The sequence below is a fragment of the Alosa pseudoharengus genome, unplaced genomic scaffold (genome assembly GCF_046254945.1).
Source record: "Alosa pseudoharengus isolate Yale_2024_CS ecotype anadromous, Long Island Sound unplaced genomic scaffold, YU_APseudo_1.1 YU_APseudo_1.1_scf_18, whole genome shotgun sequence".
Classification (NCBI taxonomy): domain Eukaryota; kingdom Metazoa; phylum Chordata; class Actinopteri; order Clupeiformes; family Clupeidae; genus Alosa; species Alosa pseudoharengus.
Genome location: NW_027468650.1, coordinates 25,183,216 through 25,205,284, shown reverse-complemented (window position 1 = coordinate 25,205,284; position 22,069 = coordinate 25,183,216). Strand labels below are relative to the sequence as shown.

The 22,069-nt window shown below is 44.9% G+C and overlaps 1 protein-coding gene across 5 annotated transcripts in view; it reads left to right on the top strand.

Annotated features, from left to right (window-relative positions):
* LOC143131241 (dual specificity calcium/calmodulin-dependent 3',5'-cyclic nucleotide phosphodiesterase 1A-like) overlaps window positions 1–22,069 on the top strand; it is a 70,646-nt gene that overhangs the window by 31,190 nt on the left and 17,387 nt on the right. For all 5 annotated transcript variants that reach the window (XM_076290732.1, XM_076290731.1, XM_076290735.1 and 2 more), the window contains exons 3-12: window positions 8,701–8,814; window positions 9,860–10,042; window positions 10,590–10,656; window positions 12,757–12,873; window positions 13,067–13,207; window positions 16,047–16,147; window positions 17,919–18,047; window positions 18,703–18,804; window positions 19,411–19,531; window positions 21,936–22,017. In XM_076290732.1, the coding sequence (XP_076146847.1) occupies window positions 8,701–8,814; window positions 9,860–10,042; window positions 10,590–10,656; window positions 12,757–12,873; window positions 13,067–13,207; window positions 16,047–16,147; window positions 17,919–18,047; window positions 18,703–18,804; window positions 19,411–19,531; window positions 21,936–22,017 (1,157 nt within the window). The remainder of the gene's footprint in view (window positions 1–8,700; window positions 8,815–9,859; window positions 10,043–10,589; window positions 10,657–12,756; window positions 12,874–13,066; window positions 13,208–16,046; window positions 16,148–17,918; window positions 18,048–18,702; window positions 18,805–19,410; window positions 19,532–21,935; window positions 22,018–22,069) is intronic.

Sequence of the window (22,069 nt, the reverse complement as noted above, 5' to 3'; positions counted from 1 at the left end):
ATCCTTTCTTTCTCTCTTACTCTCCCTTTCTCATTCTCTCACATTATCTCTCCCTGTCTGCAAAACCTCAGATCTACTTTCTTTCTCTTTCTCCCAGTATCTCTCTCCTTCTCTCTCTCCACCTCTCTCTCTCACATTCCCTCTTGCTCTCTCTCTCTCTCTCTCTCTCTCTCTCTCTCTCTGTGTCTGCATCCTTCATCCTATTATCTCACTAATTGAGTGGTTAAATGAATCAGAGAGAGCAGCCCTTGTTATGGCTCCGTACGTACAAGCTGGTGAATAATGGCTGCTCTTCCCGTGAGCTCGTCATCTGCGCCCTCTCCCTTACATCACGTGCATCTCAAACAAGAGACGCGGTCGGGAAATCCAGCCACTGATAAGGTTAGAGGTGGGGACTGGTGGTCTAGGGGGGGATGGCTATGGGGGGGGGGGTGGGGGGGCTAATTGGTGGTGGGGGTGAGGATGGGCTACTGGCATAATACCTCGTTGTGGATTTATGTCACTCAAAGTCAAAAAATCCACTCGAATCTATAGCGTCTGCGGTGGCTAGATGGACATTGGGGATGGCGTGTGAGAGAGCGAGCGAGCAACACAAGTGGGAGTTAAGTGGATGGACGGACGCCCTCCCTCATCCATCGCAAACATCGATCAGATCTATCCGAGGCCTTAAATCCGATAGGAAGAGGAGGGTGGGGGGGTAGGAAAATGAGATCACACAACGTGCGCGTCTTGCAACAATTCCCACTCTTTTTTTCCACGCCGCCACACGCTCGCGCAACAGTAATTCTCCCAGAATCCAATTAAGCAGGAGTTTTGAAGGGATTACGGCGTCAGTTAGGCCTGGGTGAGATTAAGAAGTTTACGCTGCGCTATCTTTCATCCTGCCGCCGCGTGGCCCCATTAAGACCCCTGATGGACAGAGAGGCTCGTTTGTGCGCTGTACTCATTCATGCTCCTCCACTCCCCCCAAGTGTTGCACTGGATCTCAAAAAGGAAACATCAAATGGAGTGCGGTTAAACAAGCGAACAAGAGTCCGGATGTTTTTTGATGCGCAGCTTCTGAGGCTGCCGTGGGTAACGCAGTGTCATAGTTTGGCATCAGTCACCCGCTGCCTGTGGCCTGTATCTGTCAGGCAGAGAGAGAGAGAGAGAGAGAGGTAGAGACAGAAAAAATCAGATGCGTCTTTTTTTCCTCCACCTCAACCTTTCTCGTCCTTGAGAAGTCTGCAGGACGAACGTCATCTCCTATCTGTCGCTGACATCCTGGCGAACGGCGGGGGAGCCAAATTGAAGGAATTGGCTGTTTATTCGTCCTGCTGCCCGTGGTCTGTGTGCAGATCAGGAGGGGGTTGAAAGGACTGAGATGAGGCGAGGACTTGCCTGGCCAGGTTAACATCCTGCTCTGGACGAATGTCTTGCCCCTTCTTGGGTCTAATATAACTCATCGTCCCATTGGACATCCCGGTAAGACCGGTAATGGTGTAGGGAGGAGGAGGGGGGCATGAATGGTGTAGAGGGCGCGCAGCTTTTCGATTTAACCCCTGTGCCCCTCGCTGTTCTTACATCCTGTCAGCACCGCACGACGTCTCTACCCAGCGTGGCCGCACATCGTCGTCGGGGCCTCTGCGGGGGCAGGAAGGAGTTTTCGGTGCCCCCCCTCCTGCAGCCACATATGTCCCTATCTTTCCGGTGCCAAGCACCTGACGCATTCCCCCTGCGCACACCTTCTCGTCGTCACCACCTTCCTTGCGGCCACAGGATCGTTGCGCCAAGAGAGGTGAGGTGATTGCTTCCTCTGAGCCCAAAAGCTACATTTCCCCACAGAACCCCCGACCCAAAAAGAAAATCTCACAAGGTCGCTAAAAATGGAAGCTGCTCTGTCAGCAGAACTGCGCCGCAATGTCGTTGACGAGCCGTACAAAAGGACAAGGCATCCAAGCACGGTTCCCCTCCATTGCTGCCTGTATACATGACAAATTAACAACGAGCACTGCAACCAGCTTTCATCAAATGTTTTAAAGGGCCTGACATTCCCATGATTGCATTCCATTTGACCAAACCCCTACTGTGTCAAACCCTAATCAGCCCTGCCCTGGAAAAGTTCTGTCTGCCTTTTATGCTGGATCTTTGTGAAGTGGGCACATTTCCTTGTCTTTTTAAGACTCGATGACACAAGTCTTTTTGTCATCCAGTTAGACTTTCATCATAACTAATATGCCGACATGTTTACCCATAAACACTGATGACAGCCCCGGCGCGTTCAGCGACATGATGCATGACCCTGAAAAAAACACGCCAGCCACACAATCAGACCATCTGGTCGTGCCACTAAATCTTACCTACTTACTTACTAGAGCAGACAGACTGAGAGAAAGAGTGTGTGTGTGTGTGTGTGTGTGTGTGTGTGTGTGTGTGGGAGAGAGAGCAAGACAGTCAGAGAAAGAGAGAGAGGAAGAGAGGAACAGCAAAGATAAAAAAAAGACAAGAATGGGAGAAAAAGGTTAAAGAAAGTGTGTTTGTGTGTGTTAGAGGAGAGAGAGAGATGAGAGACTGAGCGAGGAAGAGAGAGGACAGCATGATGTAGAGAAAGAGAGGAAGAGTGAAAGAGAGGAGAAAGAAAGCATGTGTTTCAGAGAGAGGGAGAGAGAAAAAAACACAGAAGGGGCGAAAGTTTATGTGTCAGAGTTGTGTTTCGTGTATCTACGGGGCATCAGAGTGTGAAGGGACACTGGACTCCCTCGTGGCTCCCTGTGAAACAGCGTGTCTGCTGACCTTGCACAAGGCCATCCGAGAGAAAACAAAAGGAGGGATGGGAGAAGGAGAGCAGGAGAGAGAGAGAGAGAGAGAAAGTTAGAGAGGGTTGCAGCTTGAGAGCCAGACCTGAGGTTGGCATGGGTGGGTGGGTGGATAGGGGGGTGGGAGCTGTTGGGGTCTGATGGAAGATAAGGAGGAAAGGGGGAAAGGGAGAGGGAGAGTAAGAATTAAACATGACCTTGCCAAATCACAGAGGTGAAAGGATAACAAGTGCAGTGGAGTGCAGCATAACGCTCTCTCTTCACCCCCCCATCCCTCCCTCGCTCTCTCTCTCCTCCCATGAAATGATTCTTAATGGCATTTTCCTGTCTTTCAAGTGATCATGTGTCTGTCAGGCCCATCCTATCAGCTCTCTGAAGAGCCAGTATCTCAGTGAAACACCTTAACGTTAGCGCACCCAGCGACGTGCCCTCCACTGAGTGTGATACCATAGTAAGATTCTCCTGTTTGAAGATTTTAGAACAACTGCTGTGTGTCTACATGAAAGACCCAGAGTATTTTGGAGTATCACCATATCCCCCCCCCCCCCCCCCACACACACACACACACACGTGACGTTATTTATAAATGCACTATGAACATGGCTTGTGTCTGTAAAGACTCTTATATAATTCTGTAATATTTTTTATTTTATAGTGAAACAGTTCAAACTGTAACTCATGTTTTATTTTAATGTGTTAATTTAATCTTGAATGTTGAAATCTGCTTGTTGTGCACACACTACTGTTCATTTGTCTGCTCAACACCTGATCACCAGCACTGCTGACAAAAACCCATCTTAAAGGAGTTGTGATTATCTGTTTCAGAGTATGCTCTCTGAAAGCTTACCTCCAATCTGGGAGTTATCCCTTTTAATAGCGCGTGCTATTTGTCAAGAGTTGTCTGCAAACATGCATGCTCTGGTGTGAATATTGACTCAGCAGGGCACCCAACTCAATTACAATACGTTTATACAGCTCTCCGTGGGAGAGGGGTGCAAAGGTTGGGTTCCTGCAGACTGTTTTTAATCTACCGGCTTGTTTCCATTCTGGCAGATTACAGAGGGAAATTGAGCTGGATTTTGGCTGGGGGTAGGTTTTATTTATTTTTTTTGGACGGAGACTATTTGTATGCAAAGAGAGGGCGGCTGCGGGAGGCTTGCATTGATGGGGCTGGGTATGTTGTGTGAGCGACGTCACTGAGCGTGTGATGCATGACACAGGGAGATGGGTGGGGAGGTGGGGGTTGGGGAACAAAAGCTCCTGGCGTCTGCAAGGCAATCAGCGAGGCTCATCAGAGATGTGTGAAACCCCCTCCACCACCACCTCCATCGCCCCCACCCCCCCCCCAGCAACCAGCAGGGAGACCTCAAGTGCCACTGCTCATGATCGATGCATTGCAAAACAACTCACACACACACACACACACACACAGCAGACATCATACACATAAAGAGATCAGAAAACATGCAAAAACACACACTCTCTCTTTCATACATTCTGCACTCTTAAAGCAAACCTGGAAAATATAAACACCACATACATACATGCTCAGAGCCAACATTACATGTGCGCACACGCACGCGTGCACACACACACGCGCGCACACACACACACACACACACACACACACACACACACACACACACACACACACACACACACACACACACACACACACACACACACACACACACACAGCCAGAGTGAAGATGAAAGACTGATTTGGAGGATCAATAAAGAGTATCTTATCTTTTGCGATGCACTCCTCATCCTTAACAGCATGCTCTCTACTCAAGAGCGTTGTCTTTGAAAGTGCCCTGTCTACTGACAGAAAATGGGCCCTGGCACAACAACACAGTAATTGGAAAACTAAACTAAAAATATTTAAGTTAAGACTGAGCAAAGTAGATTATTTTCTTAGTCTAGACACATTCCATGCATCTTAATTCTTCAATCCAGGTGTTTTCAAAGCCTGAAAATGTAAATAATGCCATAAATCTGGAACAGAGAAATAATGTGCAGAGATTGGACTCAAAGTACTGTTTGTCCTTCCCTCAAATTTTTGTTCCAGAGCTTTTAGTAATTTTTGGCAAAGGCCAACAAATAATGAGGCGATAGTACTCCCAGAATTACAAAATAAAACAGATCTTCAAAAGGGAACAGAAAAATCCCTCATCGAAAAAGGTAATCCTCAGCACCCAGAGTAAAGCGAAGCACGTCTGGATAAAAGAGGAAACAGAGGAAAATAAGTCCCATCAGAACGTGAAACATGTTTAGGTTGTGCATGGATTAAGTCATCTTAAACTAGATTTTTTTCCAAAAAAAAAAAAAAAAACATCCAGCTGGACACAATTGCCTTATGCAAATTCCCTATAACAAGTGTTGTCTGCTAGCGAGTCTGAATGAGGTTGCCCATTTCATTTGGCTACAGTATCATTTAAAAACAAATGGAATTAGAGGTATTTTCTGCCCCTCCTCATTTTTGGTTTCTTTCTCTCCTCAGGTGTGCTCTCATCATTTTGAAAAACACTCAACTGCAATTAACATCTCATGACGATACCTGTCTATGCCCAAATTCATTTCTTAATGTTATGGGATTTTTGTAGTGCATAACTTAATTAAATGCATCTCTAATTACATACCAGATTAAACTGATTTTTCCCCTCAACAAACAATGGACTGTTCACAAACATCAGCAAATCTTGCAGTGGACAATTATTGAACCTTCTGATGGACACTGATGTGGGCTTTTCCTCTTTCAAAGTGCCTGTCAGAAAAGCCCTTATGTCGCCATCAGGGAGAGGTCAGCCATCGGGAAGTCACCATCCAACGCATGGGCTAACTGATTTTTCCCTCTTATCATTCCCGTTCAGCGAGGATTCTGGGAAGCCCTAATCCTTTGGCATTGATTGCATGTTTGTCTGAAGGGGGGGGGGGGGGGGGGGTCCCAGAAGTTCCCCAGAGGCACCTTTGGCCATTCTTTAGCCACCCTGCTGATTTCAATAACATCATTCGCCCTTTTGCATATCAGTGTAGTGTGTGTTTGTGCGTGTGTGTGTGTGTGTGTGTGTGTGTGTGTGTGTGTGTGAGAGAGAGAGATAGAGAGAGAGAGAGACATTCATGAGATAAGAAGACCATGTACCTTATGGACACGGCTCATGATGAGCAGTCATAAATAGCTGTGGCTCTTGAAATACCTCTTTATCGTGTGGCCTGTTTAGGCTGGACACTTCATCGTTACAGAAACACACCCCAGCGACCACCCTCTAACCCCTTAACTTTGCCCTTGTCTGACACCCTGCAGAGATGCCAAATAGGACCAGGTTATTCTCTGCATCTGAGGCATCAGAGTCCTGCACAGTTTCACTGTGTCATGTTTATTCAGTGACAACACCTTTAATAAAATTGAATCTTTGGCCAGCAAATACAGTAAGGCCCTAATGGGTTCTGCCCAGAAAGCTATTTCAGAGGCACTCTTATTTTTTAAGACTGTAGGATTAGTGGACATGATTAAGGAAGCACAATTTTTACCCCTTTTCTTAAGAGGGTGAATGACCGTCTGTTCAGTGTGCCATAAAGGGTGAACGTCGTTGGCATATGCTTTAGATTCTCTTACTGCTCAAGCAATAGTCATCTGTTATGATCTGTTACCAAATTCTCCATGTTTTTTTCCTCTCTCGCTTTGGATGCATATGGGGAGCACTAGCCTGAATGAGATTAGAGACTAGAAAATGCTATCTGTTAATATGTCAAGTTCTTGAAGCAGCAGTATGCAGCTCCCTATCCCGTTTTCCTGCATTTGAGTCATACTGTACCTGCTAAAATTCAACCTGAAACTACTAATAAAATACAACACTCAAAACAGCTGTGAAAGAACATACATCACTAATTGCACATTGTCCCAGCCTCTCTGGCCTGCTCATGAAAGAAAATTATATATAAATAGATGGCACGCTCAAATCCGTGGAGGACTGGATTTGCAATTTCACTCCTCAGCTCATTTCCCTCCTCTTGTGTGCACCTTGTTTGGCCCCAGCAGCTGTGGCGGGAAGTGGGTCAAACCTGTCCCCATGTGTGCTTCACTCTCTTTCACACTCTCTCTCTCACACACACACACAGACACACGCATGTTCTCTTACACTTCCGCAAGTGCGGTGCAGTGCGGGGCCAGCCCATAAGAAACGTCTCTCTTCCATATTAGCCTGTGACACGGTGTCAGAGTTATTATAGTGCTGTGACCTCCACATAACGTCGCCACAGATGTCGACAGAGAGATAGTGAGAGAGAGAGAGGAGAAAAGGAGAATCATAAGGGGTGTGTGCATTCTATAAATAAGAAGCCTTCTGCCAATGTACACACATGTGTGCCCTAACACATGGGCATGCTGGAATTCTGACGCACTGGATGCCCACGTGTGCGTGTGCACATGTGTTTGAGACAGTGAAGGAGAGCAAGAGGTGACAGTGTGAAAGAAAGTTCAGAGAGAGAGGAAGATAAACATTGTATTTGCAGACAAAATACTGATTTATATCAAGCAGGCGCAATTTTTCTATTATAAGTTATACCCTGAATATCACTCTTTTTTGCACTTTGTTCCGAATGTAGAATCTAGGGCCTTATATAAAATCAATAGGCATGCAGTACAAACTTTTAATTTTCCTGCCATCCTACAAAGTTTAACGCAAGGGAGACATTTTCTAATCCCCAAATGCTTAGGTCATATTCAACTTAGCCCTTTAATCCTGAGCTTCAGACCTTCCTGTAAGGGACTATTTGGAGGGGGGGGGGGTCTCTCCCAGCAAGGAGGATTCTCTCCCTTGCTGCTTTGCAAGGCCATTTCCTCTCAAATGAGCAGGTGTTCATTTCCTCGTGAATGACCCCTCTTTCTTTCTATCTAACAATTTAGTCTTTTAGAATGGACACTGAAGCGGCTCTTTCACACCGTCCCAATACAGTACCCGAGGCTCTTGACTAAGACCAACTCCTCAAGAAAGAAACTCATTTTCTGTTCAAAATGACTTGAAGTCATGACTCAAAGTCATTTCTGCATTTATCCTTTGCCAGTGGAAAGGGAGCCATTTTGGTATGGGGGGAGAAAAAAGAGGTGCTTTCAGAGGGGATTTAAACTTAGCGAGATTGGCAGAGCCGTCTCTGGCTTGGCCGTGTGTCGGCAGCTTGACTAGTGGGGTCATTTTCGAAGCGGACAGCCGGGTGTATGCATGACTGCACACATGAATAATCAGATCGAGTTAATGCTCTCCTCCACTTTCTGCTCTTTGGGTCACCACAGATCATTTCAGCTCTGCGCGCACACACACACACACACACACACACACAGGAGCTTTTTTAAAATTAACACTGCAATGGAAATAAATAGGGCTAGTGAACTTTATCGCAATGATGAAAGATTTTTGTCCCCCAAAAAAGGTCATTGGATTTTGCGCAGCTTTTTCGCTGGTCTACATGTATGCTATTCCCTCCTGACTGCTGTTTCAAGACTGCTGTTTTTTTTATTACTCTGAGGGATTGTGGCAGACAGATCAACTGATGTTGTTCAGTTTGCCTTTAAAGGTTAAAAAACCTTCTGAGGAAGAGGTTGTGCTTATTGAACCGCAAAGATACTATCTGTGGTCTCAAGTCAGCTGTACATATCAGATTGACATTTACGGCAAACGCAGAAATTCAGTCACTTTCAGGAAATAACAGCATAAAAATCAATGGTCTTTCCCATGGCTGTGTATGAACTTTTATACTAAATCTTCAGTTACATCAAGAAAAATCCAGAAAGCAAACTTAAACAATATGTTTAATATTGGAAACATGAAAACTTCCATCAACATGATAAGTGGCAATGTCCCTAATGTCTTTCATGACCTTTGACCTTCTGCACATTGTGTGGTTGCAGGTTGCGATGCCTTGTGAAGCAGCTAGAGAGGGGCGAGGCGTCGGTGGTGGACCTGAAGAAGAACCTGGAGTATGCCGCCACCGTGCTGGAGTCGGTCTACATCGAGGAGACGCGGTAAGGCTCTGTTCTGCTCTGCACTGATCTGCCACTCTCCGCTGTGGCCATGGCACCAGCTAATTATGGCCAGCAATTAGGATCTCTGCCAACATGCCCCCAAAGGAAGCCTTCTTCCTGGTGCTCAGAGAGGCTAATGGACCAACCACTCAGTTTCTCTCTCTCTCTCTCTCTCTGCCTCTCTCTCTCTTTCTCTCACTCTTTGTTCTGTTTCTTCCTCTCTCCTTGCTATGCACATTTGATATGAAAAAGGAAGATGGAGGAAGTTGTCAGCAGAAGAGTAATCACACGTTCGATAACAAAGGCTGAAGCAAATCTACCTCTCCAGCTTTCCTGGGAATTGTTTTCAGTGCTGATGCAAGATGAACAAGGAATGAGAGAATTATTGCATTTGTCTGCCGTCGTTAGCTGACTGAGCGTCATTCAGAGTGCGTGTAATAAAGCTAATGCAATTATATTGCACTCACGCCTCATTCTGCTCAGACGGTGCTTCTCTTAGTGACGGCTGTTTTTGTTGTTTACCCCAAAGTAAACACAGACATACAGGCCTTGACCTGATGTGTCTAGGGCATATCCCTTAATAATAATAATAATAATAATAATAATAATAATAATAATAATAATGTATATAATACAGGGTAAACATTAGTCATGCGGGTCTACATGGTGAGGGTAAACAAATTACAATCAGGTATGTGATGAGGATGACAACATATTACATTTTATATATATAATAACCTTTTCTTTCAAATGCCACTCCTAAACACTCACACACACGTGCACCTACAAGCAAATCAGAGTCAGACTGATAAAGACTGGGCTTTCATCCTTAATGTTTTCTATGTTTTCTATGCTACACTTTCTTCAAGAGTTCAGCATCAGTAATGTTTCTCATCCAACACCACATCAACACAACATCAAAACAGAAAGATGCACCTTAGCAGAAGCCTATCTGAATCCATCCTCCCTGAACAACAATGACTGTCCAGTCCCACTACTGGATGTAAACCTGGCCAGCCTGACTCTCTTTCCCCCATCTCCGCAGGCGTCTGGTGGACACGGAGGATGAGCTCAGCGACATCCAGTCGGACTCTGTCCCGTCGGAGGTCCGTGACTGGCTGGCCGCCACCTTCACGCGGCAGATGGGGCTGATGCTCCGGCGGACAGAGGAGAAGCCGCGCTTTCGCAGCATCGTCCACGCAGTGCAGGCTGGGATATTTGTGGAAAGGTGCGTCAGTGGGCACATGCTATATGTGGCATCAGTAAATGTTGAGCCGCCACACAGTCCTTTGCTGATTATAACTGTTCTCTGTGGCACAATTAATAATTTGTGTACCTCGAGCTGAGAGTAATTATACCACAATTTGAGCGGGATTCATTATCTTCCAATGAGTGGATTTAGGAAGCAACACATTTTACATGAGTACTCCTTCTCTCTTAATGCATGGGTTGTTATTCTTCTCACAAATAAATATCCTCTAATAGGTCAAAAGTAATCTTCCCCTCTCTGGCTGCATAAATCCATACAACATGGCCTCTTTCAGAGAACCCAGCAAATAGACACATCAAAGGGAAATAAGTAAAGTCCGTCTGATAAAGACCTTATAGCATCTGAGCAATCCCTTTGCCAGTCTCTTTACTGCTGTTTCCAGGGATGACCCTGAGTGCCCTTGAAATGTTAATTCCAAATGGCAATCTTCTGCAAATCAGAGGTCTATTCAGCGTCCTCTTACACTGTGACATTCTGACTGCTGTATGTTATCTCACCCCAACAGAATGTACCGACGGACGTCCAACATGGTAGGATTAAGCTATCCTCCCAGCGTGATCACCGTTCTCAAGGTATTAGAACCCTCGGCCATGGGCACAGGTTTGGGTGGGCAGTGGGGCTTGGGGGGTTTTGGGGAGGAGGAGTGGGCACTGGGGAATGGGAATCACTTTGAACCAACAGCGATAACGAATACATCGGACACCCCATCCTTAACACCAGTCACAATGTAAACATGTGCCGACGCTGTATGTATAGAAACTAATTGGATTGGATTGAGATGGACAGTGGCAAAAGCATGTTGGCGTTGTGCTTGTTGTGTGTCTGCCAGCTGGACATCTCAACGGAATGGTCCGTGGCACGTGTAAGCACACAGCACATACGATGGCCCAACTGGGAACAGGCTGGCAAGCCGGCAAGCGAGTGTTTGGACCCATGAACAGAGCATCCGTTTTTTTTTGGGGGGGGGGGGGGGGTTCATAGCATGAGGCCGGCATGCATTGGATTACTACAACATAGTGTTCAGCTTGAGATATGAGTCACAATATTATCATCTTATTACACGGCTCTTCATAATGCTGCAGAATGCTCCATTCACTTGAATGGGCCTTCCCAACGTTCGGTGGTCTGCTAATTCTTAATAACAGACCGTTGCTAAGTATAACAGACCGCTGTCAAGGAAAATGGGCTTTGTGCTTCTATTTCACGTCTTTCATATTACTACGCAAGGACTGGAACTTTCAAAAGTGAAAGCAGACGGTTGATTAGCTGTGTTCTTAAGAATGTTTGATTCAAGTTCAGCGTGTGCTGTTGTCGAACTATTTGTTTCTAACAAAAAGCCACGATGAAACGGTAACAAATAGGCTATAGCCTAGGCTATGTATTGTTTCGTTTTGGCAAGTAGCCGTGTAATAAGCGGGATAATGTATAGAACGCCGGTCATTATTGGGAAAATAAGTCCCTTCAGGGTGGAACAAGGTCCCTTCAGGCCGGTTCGCCCTGTCGGGACCTATTTTCTCAATAATGACCGGCGTTGTATACATTATCCCTTACTTATTTATAGCTCCATCTCAAGAGCCTTTTCTTCCACCAGCAGAAGAGCCACCACTCTGGGGCCAATCTTGACCCCCCCCCCCCCCCCCCCCACTTGGAAATATGGCAAAAATTTGCCAAGTCACAGCAAAGTGCCCGTGTCCTTGAGGCAAGCAGGTCTGGATATTTCCCACATGACTTTTCCCTGCAGAGCCATCCCATCTAGCCCTGTTGTGGTAATCTCCTGCATGGGGCTGGCTGATTCCCCCCATGATGCATTCAGACGGCTCCAGGGGGCCCTCCTTCACGCCGCTCTATCTCTCTCTCTGTGTATGTCTGAGAGGGCAATCAAGAGCGTCCGTCACACTCACTTTCTCACTCTCTCTCTTTCTCACTCTCTCTTTCTCTCTGTCTCTCGCTCTCTCATTGGCTGTCTCTTCGGCCTGGGGCATTTTGCACACGGGCGGCGACACGAGTGCTCAGACCCGTGCGTCCTCCGCCACGGAGCCTGGCTCCCTCAGCAAGCCCCTCAGGGCGCGGCAGCAGCGAGGCCCTCCACTCGCCCCGGCGACAGAGATGGAGGGACCAGGAAAAAACTTCCAATTTAAAGACTTAAATCTTTAATGATGCTGTAATTCAAACGCAAGCCGTGCCTGACGCATCAAAACTATACGCAAGTGGAGAGGAATTTGGGAGTCGTTGGACAAGCAGTGAGGGTAAAGGAGGAAACAAGAGGAGGGGAGGGAGAGAGGGAACGAGGGGAAGAGAGAATACAAAAAGAGTTATAGTTCCAAAAATTGCCTGTGACTGTATAATGCTGACATTCAGCTCCCCCTGTATCACTGCTGTAGTCCATTTTATGAGCAGAGTGGCTGCAAGCGAAAGATTAAGCAACTGGCTACTCATTGCACACCAAGGCCTTTATTTCCTACTGCTCCCATCCTCTCAATCATGTTCTCATCTTCCTGATGTTTTCTGTCTTTTCTTTCCCATTCCTGTTCACTCTGTTGTGTCCGTTCTCAGTACTCTGATAGCTGAACAGTGAGCTATACAATTGTGGTTTATAGTGGGTACATTTCACTTTATCATTCTTGTTGTTTTGCTGAGAAAGAGAGAAATATTCTGTTTCATTCCGCTCCCAGCACGTGGACACGTGGACATTTGATGTGTTTGCTCTGAATGATGCAAGCGGAGACCATGCACTGAAATTCATCTTTTATGAGCTGCTCACAAGATACGACTTGATCAACCGCTTCAAGGTAAGCCGGCAAAAGGTTTTACCATCTCACTGTCATTACAAATAGCATAGCCTGCCCTGTTTAAAGAATGTGTATTAAAATGAGCTAAAGGGGGATCTTTGTTGACATGAGTCTGTTTCTGTTTCAAAGAGTATTTTTTTCTCCTTGCCATGTCATGCAAGCATGATGAGAAAACCCCATGATTTGTTCTCAGATACCCATCTCTGCACTGGTATCCTTTGTGGAAGCTTTGGAGGTGGGCTACAGCAAGCACAAAAACCCCTACCACAATCTGATGCATGCAGCAGACGTGACGCAGACCGTCCACTTCTTCATGCTAAAGTCGGGCATTGTGGTGAGTCCTGGCGCCATGGCGCAAGAACCTCTGATCAAATCAATCCCAGGGCGAATGCGTGGGATCAAGTAGCCGATCTCTAAGCTAGCCTCTTACAAGGCAGTTGACCAACAAATGCCTAGGATAATTTGACCGAATGTAGGTTTTGACCAAATAGTTTTCTGAAACGTAACTGGCATTCTGGCCAATTATGGTCTTCTGTCCTGTAATTGTCCTTCAGTTAACGGAGAGGCTTCTAATTAAGATTTTCCAACAACATAAATTAGTATGAAATTACAATATGGCCATGATTGCATTTTTCTACATATAAACATTCAATATTTTGGTTTCCAAAGCCCAAGCATCATTTTCATTGTTATCCAACGCAAGTGTGCGTATCAGTGATTCAAATCTGCATGGCTTCTATTTTTGACAGCCAGATGGTTGGGCCAATTAGAGCTCTCATTGACCCTAAGGCCAGTGCCACATTGCAAATCCCAGTGCACCTCCTAATGGTTCATGAAGATGTTTGTAGGAAGATTATTACCTTAGCTTTGCCTCTCTCAGATTTTCCAGCCAAGATGAGCCACCATGATATATGTAGTTAGTTAGACACAGCTGAGACCGAATTTAAAAAATATTGTACTGTACTTTATTTTATGTGCCTTAATAAAAGTCAGTGTGTGTCTACTGGCAATAATTTGTGGTCGGTTAAACAGTGTTTGCTGTGCCTAAAACTGGATCTGGGTCTCAAATATGATTAATGACAGTAGAACATTAAATTAATATAAATTAAATAAATAAAGTCATTAGTAATAATTTAATGGTCACTGGGATTGCATTCCAAGCTAGATGTACCATACATTTTGGCTACACTCAATTTACAACCAGAACAACCCAGACGCATTGGTCACAGTTATAAGAACCAGACTGAAATTCTAAAGTTCTAAAGAAATTGCTCTACTTAGAAGAAAAATAGTTCTGATGAAGCGCGAGTAAACACTAAAATAGATGACAGAGGGCTCAAGATCAGTGTTTAAAAACAGGAAGAAGAGTCCACACAAACTATTGTAGTTAAACTGCTGAGGGGATAAACATGTTTCCAAAAGACTACGTTTCAAAAAGTTTTAAAAAGGTTGGTAGTAGGTCAGCATAAAATAATATAATACTAAATCACTTTGTAGTACTAAACATAAATGTATGTAAAGTAAAAGTAACTTGCATTTGTCAACATAGTTAAGCCTCCTATATGGAGTTGACCTGATTAACTACAGCCTGTCACCCTCAGAATGGTCAACATCAGTGAGACAATGTAAAGTTCCAAATTAAGTCTCATGAAAATATTCTCCCCTAAACTTTGCAAAATGCCTTCAACTTAAAATCTATATTTACGAAGGAAAACCTGCTCTGTTATGGTGTAAGTAGGCTAGTGCTTAAGATAAGATAAGATAAGATGAGCCTTTAATGTCTCTTAAGTAGAGAAATTTGTCTTGGGCAACCGAGAGAGTGTGGTTACACAAATTAGAAAAAAAACATACATTAACACAGAAGGTGAGCTAACACCAATGCACACAGAGACATATAAACATAGATATAGGCTAACTTCACATCCACACACACATAGCCAAACCTCCCACCCCACCCCACCCCACTCCCCCCCCACACACACTCACACCCACCCACACTCGCACCCGCACACATACACACACAGCCAGCACCCCCCCCCCCACCCACCCACCACCACCCATCACCACCACCCATACTCCTACAACCCAGTTAATTTTGCTTCAACTCTAAACTGCATAAGAGCTTGGTTTATGTGGCAAGACATGTTCATGATCGAAGCAAACACACATCTCATCAGCCGCATCTATCTCTAGTCAGCACTATATATACAGTAGGCAGTAGATCAAAACAGAGAACCTGTCATATAAACAGAGACTTATTGATTGCAAGGTAATCTTCCAGCTCATAGAAATTGCATTGATGTCACTCAGAATGTGATGGTCATTAACCATCCATGTGATATGTTAGCATCAAATGGCTTTTGCAATGAAGAACAGGCCTTGAGGTAGACCCTGAGTGGGTGGGGTACAGGCTAAGAGAGACCTTGTGTTATGGAGCGTGAATGATTCAGGTGCCTTTGTAATGATAAGGAGCTGTACACGGTGCACATAAAGCTGTCCTCACTTGAATGTATGTCACTCGACTCTTCTCCATGGCGTCGATAAAACAAAGGAAAGCCTGGCATCATGACAGAATTTGTTATTTAGCCTACCTCCACACATACATTTTCCTATGCCTCAGCATAATAGTTTTTTTTTCATCCTCTCTTTAAAGTAGTTTTGTTGTTTTCTTATTGAAGTCATGGCTCACAGGCTCATATTAATATTTATTCTGTTTCATACGTAAGCCCGCTATAAATAATTTTTCTGTGGAAAAAAGAAAGAAGAAAAGAAGAATCTCTGTTGCGATGGTTGCCTCGAGGCTCAAATGTGAATAGCTGCAGCTTGTGGCTGTGGCGATGTGGAAGTTGTAGTAGGGAGTCCTGAGCCGTTCAAATAATCACATCAAAGTCAGGAAAGGAGAGAGGTAGGAGAGGAAAATCCATTCCTCTTGCTAAGTCAATTCTGAGAGTACAAAGAATTCCCCAATGGGGTCTTAAAATGGATTGATCTAATGTGACGCTCGCAAATGTTTCAAAACGTATAGGCCTATTGGTTTGTACACTCTATTTAATAAGAGATATCAAATGTATAGATTTGCCCAATGTGTATTGTAAATAAATGTTTACTACCATACCATAAATATGTGACACACTACCTTGTCAATTGTTTTCTTTTTGCCATCTCTGCCTCAGCATTGGATGACGGAGTTGGAAATCTTTGCACTGATCTTCGCGGCGGCTGTGCATGATTACGAGCACACCGGAACCACTAACAACTTTCACATCCAGACCAGGTAATGGGCTGTGACAAGCATATGCTGTGTGGAGTGCTCCTAAACTCTTACAAACAAACAAACAAACAAACAAAAAACAAACAAACAACCTCCCTGATGCCTTCCTCTATTTATGGGTACTATGTTGATCTGAAGGCATCATCTTGTTTGTCTCTCCTTCCTCTCCTTCCCTTTTCTGCTTAATGTTATGCCTTTTCTTGACTTGTTTTCCAACATGGGTACAAATCAAATCAAAAAAGTAATCTAGTCAGAACTTACCTTTACAGATTTCTGTACGCAGCTATCATGTAAAAGAGATTATTATAAAATTATATATATATATATACTAGTGCAGTGCCCGTTCAAACATGCTATTCCTGTAGCCCAATTACATGCCTGCAGGTAGGCCTGCTTTAAAAATAGGATGATAGGGAAAAACATAATTCCAGGTAAGCATTCAATAATGAATAGGCCTACAGATAATATAATAATATAATAAATGTGAAGTGAGCAGAATTTAAGCATGGCTGCATGTGACATTTTTTACAAATCAAAATGACATAATCCTAACAGCTGTTTTGAGTCAAGGCTATATGCTTAGCCTATTGAATAACTTGATGATAGAGAAAACAAACCATTTTGTGGAATGATGCATCATATGGAATTTGCAACGGTGTGACTCAAAAACAGTCTCTGGTGGCCTATAAGTGACATCACACTCTGTCTGCCACTCGTTGCTTGTCGCTGGTTATGCTTTGCATGTGTGGCATTCTGAGACGTTCTTTAATTCAGGACCATTATCGCTCGTTTCAATTTAGGACCTTGCAGTTGGAATTGTCGTTTGTTTATTTAAAGTCTAAAGACAGTCCAAAGTAGCCTGGGCTATTCGAAGTGTCCGCTTATTGCACATCATTTTTTACGTCATTTTGAAGAGCCACTGCATATAGCCTACCGGTGTGTTGGCATGTTGGCGTGTTGTTGCAAAATCCGTGGAGTTATCTTGCACTCGCTTAAGTTTTTACCCGTGTAACCTACACTGATCCAATTCTGCCAAAGCCCTGCTTCTATCCTCACTGGTAGCTTTAGCTTACAGTCCTACAGTGCTGTGTGGGAGGGGGAGTGGCTAGCGGCGAACCCCAATGCGTGCTTCTTTTACCGATATAGGCTATTTAACGATATCTTTTGCATTTCTTATCCAAACAACGTCAAATTCGGCAGTGCACTTACTCATGCCTGTAGCAAGTAACTGTAATCAGTCTGACAAACGGTCAGCGAGATATGCGTGCCACAGACACACACACACACACACAGACGCTTCTTGCTTTATATATATATATATATATATATATTGTCCAGCAGTGCTTGTCCAGCAGGACATCCAAAACCAATACATTTACAAATACATGCTTTCACACTAGAGGTGTTGCATGTGTATACCTGCATTTGGTAATTAGTTTAAAGAAACATGTTGAGGTTCCCTGTGTTTCTCCCTACCACCAACCTGTGTGCTGTTCCTATTTCCTCCATTCAGACCTAGGGGTTTGGGAGACATCCAATTTTGAAGTAGGTCATCAGCCGCACCCTGGCTGCTCCTCTGAAACACTCATTAACCTCTGCTCCAAGATTGGCATTAAACCCCAATTAGAGTGACAAGCGTTTGAATCGCGGTTAATTTCCATCATTTTCACCAATTTACCGCTAATTCTCTTGTTTGCTCAAATCATTTGGATCCGGCACCTGTCATATCTGCAGCTAGAAACTAATTACATAAGCTTTGGTTATGTGCTCTCAGGTCGGATATGGCAATCTTTTACAACGACCGCGCCGTGCAGGAGAACCACCACGTGAGCGCAGCCTACCGCCTCCTGCAGGACGACGATGAGATGAACATTCTGTACAACCTGTCCAAGGACGACTGGAGGTGAGCAGAGCAATGAGCAGCCCAGAGAGACGCACTGTTGGTGTGCCAGTAAAAACGAACGTATCATCATTGTTATCCAGATGATATAAAATGAACAGAGGTCCAAATGAAGTGAAAGTCATTAGTGATATTGGCTTCTGTGGCTTTATACCAAAGTCCCTCCACTCGGCGGCCATATTGCAAAGCTTTTTGGGAACTTATTGGGCATCTATTTCGGCAGAAATGCGCGTGTGCAAGGCTTCACGACACCAATCTTGCCCCAGTGGCAAGATCACAACACATGATTGGCATGATGTCTTCACAACACACCACATTATTGGCTCAATGTATTCACAACACAGCACATGATTGGCTCAATGTATTCACATGTCAATGTTTTGCCGCAGAAGGGTTGTGATATGTGTAGACAACTTGCCATTCTGTCGTTACAAACTAACCCCATACATTTCTATGGAGGATTTTTTGAGTGCTGTGTCTCCTCATTAGAAAGTCTCTGTTTATACTGTATACTCTGTTACTGTTACTGCACGGGTAACCCAAAGTGAAATGCTGAGTAAACGCAGAGTAACCACAGCTTATAACTACAGAAGGAAAAGGCTGCAGTGGCAAACTACATTCTGTCTGACTTTTTCTTTCCATTCTCCTCGGTGTGTAGGGAGTTGCGGGCCTTGGTGGTGGAGATGGTGCTGGCTACAGACATGTCCTGTCACTTCCAGCAGATCAAGGCCATGAAGAATTTCCTTCAGCAGCCCGAGGCGTGAGTACAGAACCCCCCCCCCACCACCACCACCACCACCACCACCATCCCCCTCCCGTCCACTCCCCTGCGTCACCGCGACGGGGGGCCAAACAGGGAGGCGGCCTCTTTAGCAGCCCCCCTGCCGCTCAGCCCCGGAGGGAATAATATCTCCCATCACTTCACCACTGAGCTGCACAACAGCAATTATCTGGAACCGTTTTGGGGGACGGTGGGGGCTGATAATTCAGGTGATAATGACCTGTGAAAAGAAAAATGTTTGTGACTGTGAAAACATTTTGTCCTACATTCGGTACAGGAGCAATACTGGGCGGTAGTAGGTGGGGATCTCAGCTCCTGGGGAAGGCTGACTTTTAGTTGACAAATTACACCCTTAGTTGCTTCACTGTATAATTACAGATTAGAGATTAATGACTGGAGAGTAATGTCCCCTTAGTTTTACAGACCTTAATCACTAGCTAACAGCAGTTTCCTTTTAGTGTTCTAAGCAGCCCAATACAAAAAAAGTCTTTGTTCTCCAGCATGTCTGTAATCAGCAGCATATAATGAAATGAGAGTGCTGGTTTTCTGGGATCGATGAGTGAGACTTGTTTTGTTTGTGGGCAGGATTGACAAAACCAAGGCCTTATCGCTGCTGCTCCACACAGCAGACATCAGCCACCCAGCTAAGAACTGGGACCTGCATCACCGCTGGACCACCTCTCTGCTGGAGGAGTTCTTCCGACAGGTGAGCCCCTCTCCAGCGCTGGGTCAGGCAGGTAGGGTTGGAGCACAGGTGATTTGATGAACACCAGGTGTTTACTGTGCATTACCTAACCAACAGCTGAGATATAGATGGCATGTGCGTCATCTAATTGTTCACTTAGGTCTTCAAAACTTGGAAGTTCAAACTCTTTCACCATCACTATCTCAAGATCAAGATATTTTGACAAGATTAATAATGCAACTCACACTGCCAAGCCTTATCTTTGTGTCTTACATCCTGATATCCTGTTAAAGAGTCACAGTCAGTAACAGATAAAAAAGCAACACATTTATTCTTGTGTAGAATCAAATATTCTGATGGATACTTATTCTACAGCTTAATATTAAAGTTATTAATCTAAATATGGAACTGCTGCCTGCTGTCCCAACTCCGACTGTGCAAGATGGGATGTTTCTTTTTTTTAATTCTCAGCAATGTTGTACAGTAGGTGGGAGATATCTCTTTGATTGAAACAAGCCAATTAATTCTTTGCTTAGTGGAGATGAAATTGCCTTCTGCAGTTTCACCATTTCCTCAAACTCTGTCTGTGTGAAAGGATGAGGGGGAAAAAAGAGAAGTTAAAACTTTGATTTATTGATGTGCAACCGTAATATCTAATCAGTTCATTTTCAGGTTCTGCAGCTACTAATCATATTAATAGAAAATGTCAGGGACGATGAATGAAACTGCAATGCAAATCACTTTCGCCGTGATTGCCTGTGTCTTTCTAATCAGCAAAAATTTCACACCTGGCCCGGTTGAAGGTCAATGGACTCTCTCAGCGGCGAGCGGTGCAATCAGACCACGTAACCTCATAAAACAAATTATAGCATGTTTGTCTGACACTCTGCTTATCCCACAGATTGCCGCTTTATTTCCCCTTACTAAAAGATGAAGTGATAGACTCCCCATTATGGTTATTATTATTAAATGAGGAGGAGCAGCCCGGGACAAACGCAACCTCACTGCCCGCGTCCCCACTGCTCAATCCCAATGCGTAACAGCAGTGTTAAGTGTACTAGTGAGCATCAAGTTATGATGAATTACTCTATGGGAGTAGCAGTGTTAAGTGTAGTGAGCATCGAGTTATGGTGGAGTAGTCTATGGGAGTAGCAGTGTTAAGTGTAGTGAGCGTCGAGTTATGGTGGAGTAGTCTATGGGAGTAGCAGTGTTAAGTGTAGTGAGCGTCGAGTTATGGTGGAGTAGTCTATGGGAGTAGCAGTGTTAAGTGTAGTGAGCATCGAGTTATGGTGGAGTAGTCTATGGGAGTAGCAGTGTTGAAGGTCAGTGGAGCTTTGTGCGGAGCTGAGGGGATTTAAATAGCGCTGCGGCGGAGTGGAGGGGAGTGGAGGGGAGGGGAGAGGAGGGGAGGGGAGCGGAGGGGAGGGGAGGGGAGCGCGGACTGTTTAAATAGAGGCGGTGAAATGAGCGCTGAGTAGTGGCACGCGCTGAGCGTGTATTTATAGGCCCCCAGCCGGAGCCGTTTGCCATTACGGATCCCCTCATTACTGTCTCCGGACCACTAGAGGCATGTTTATCACGTTCACAAGCAATAAAGGCAGGCATGCACCAATACACACACACACGCACACACTCACTCAGTACACACACAGTACATACAGAGATAAGTACAGACAGACACATATGTGTTCTCTTGTGCTTTCCATCTCTCTCTCTCTCTCTCTCTCTCTATTTCCCTCTCTCACACACATAACCACACCACACTGAGCAACTGTAAACCTTCTGTACATACACAAATACAGCCACACAAGTCACAAATTATTAATGCAAATTGATTCGCTAAGTCTATTTCATCTATGCAGTGGCTATCATAGCAAGCAGCTAGCAAGCAAGAACACACATAAATGCTTGCACACAGACACACACACACACACACACACACACACACACACACACACACACACACACACACACACACACACACACACACAGGGGCATGGCACAAGATCCTGGGCCCCTGCATAGGCAGTCCTGATGGGCCCCCATGTTCCTCAACCCAAGTAAAATAAAATATATTCTAGACTTTTCTAGGGCCCTCTCTCCCCTTGGGCCCCTATAATCAGTAGTGGTTTTACTCGCAATCCGACGCCCCTGCACACACACACACACACACACACACACACACACACACACACACACACACACACACACACACACACACCTTAGAGCTTGCTCCCGGGGGTTCAGTCTCTGGGCTCTGTAAGGCGCCTTGAGACAATTTAAATTGTTTTGGCACTTTATGAATAAAATTGAATTAAATTGAAGCACACACACACACACACACATACACAGACACATACTCTCTCTCTCACACACACACACACCCACACACACATTGAGTTCACTCTAAATTCTGTCTGTGCAGGGTGATAAAGAGTCGGAGCTCGGACTGGTCTTCTCGCCGCTCTGTGACCGCAAGTCTACCATGGTGGCTCAGTCTCAAATCGGTAAGTGTCATCCTTCCACACAGCCTCTGTGGACCCTCTCAATCTGCCCTGC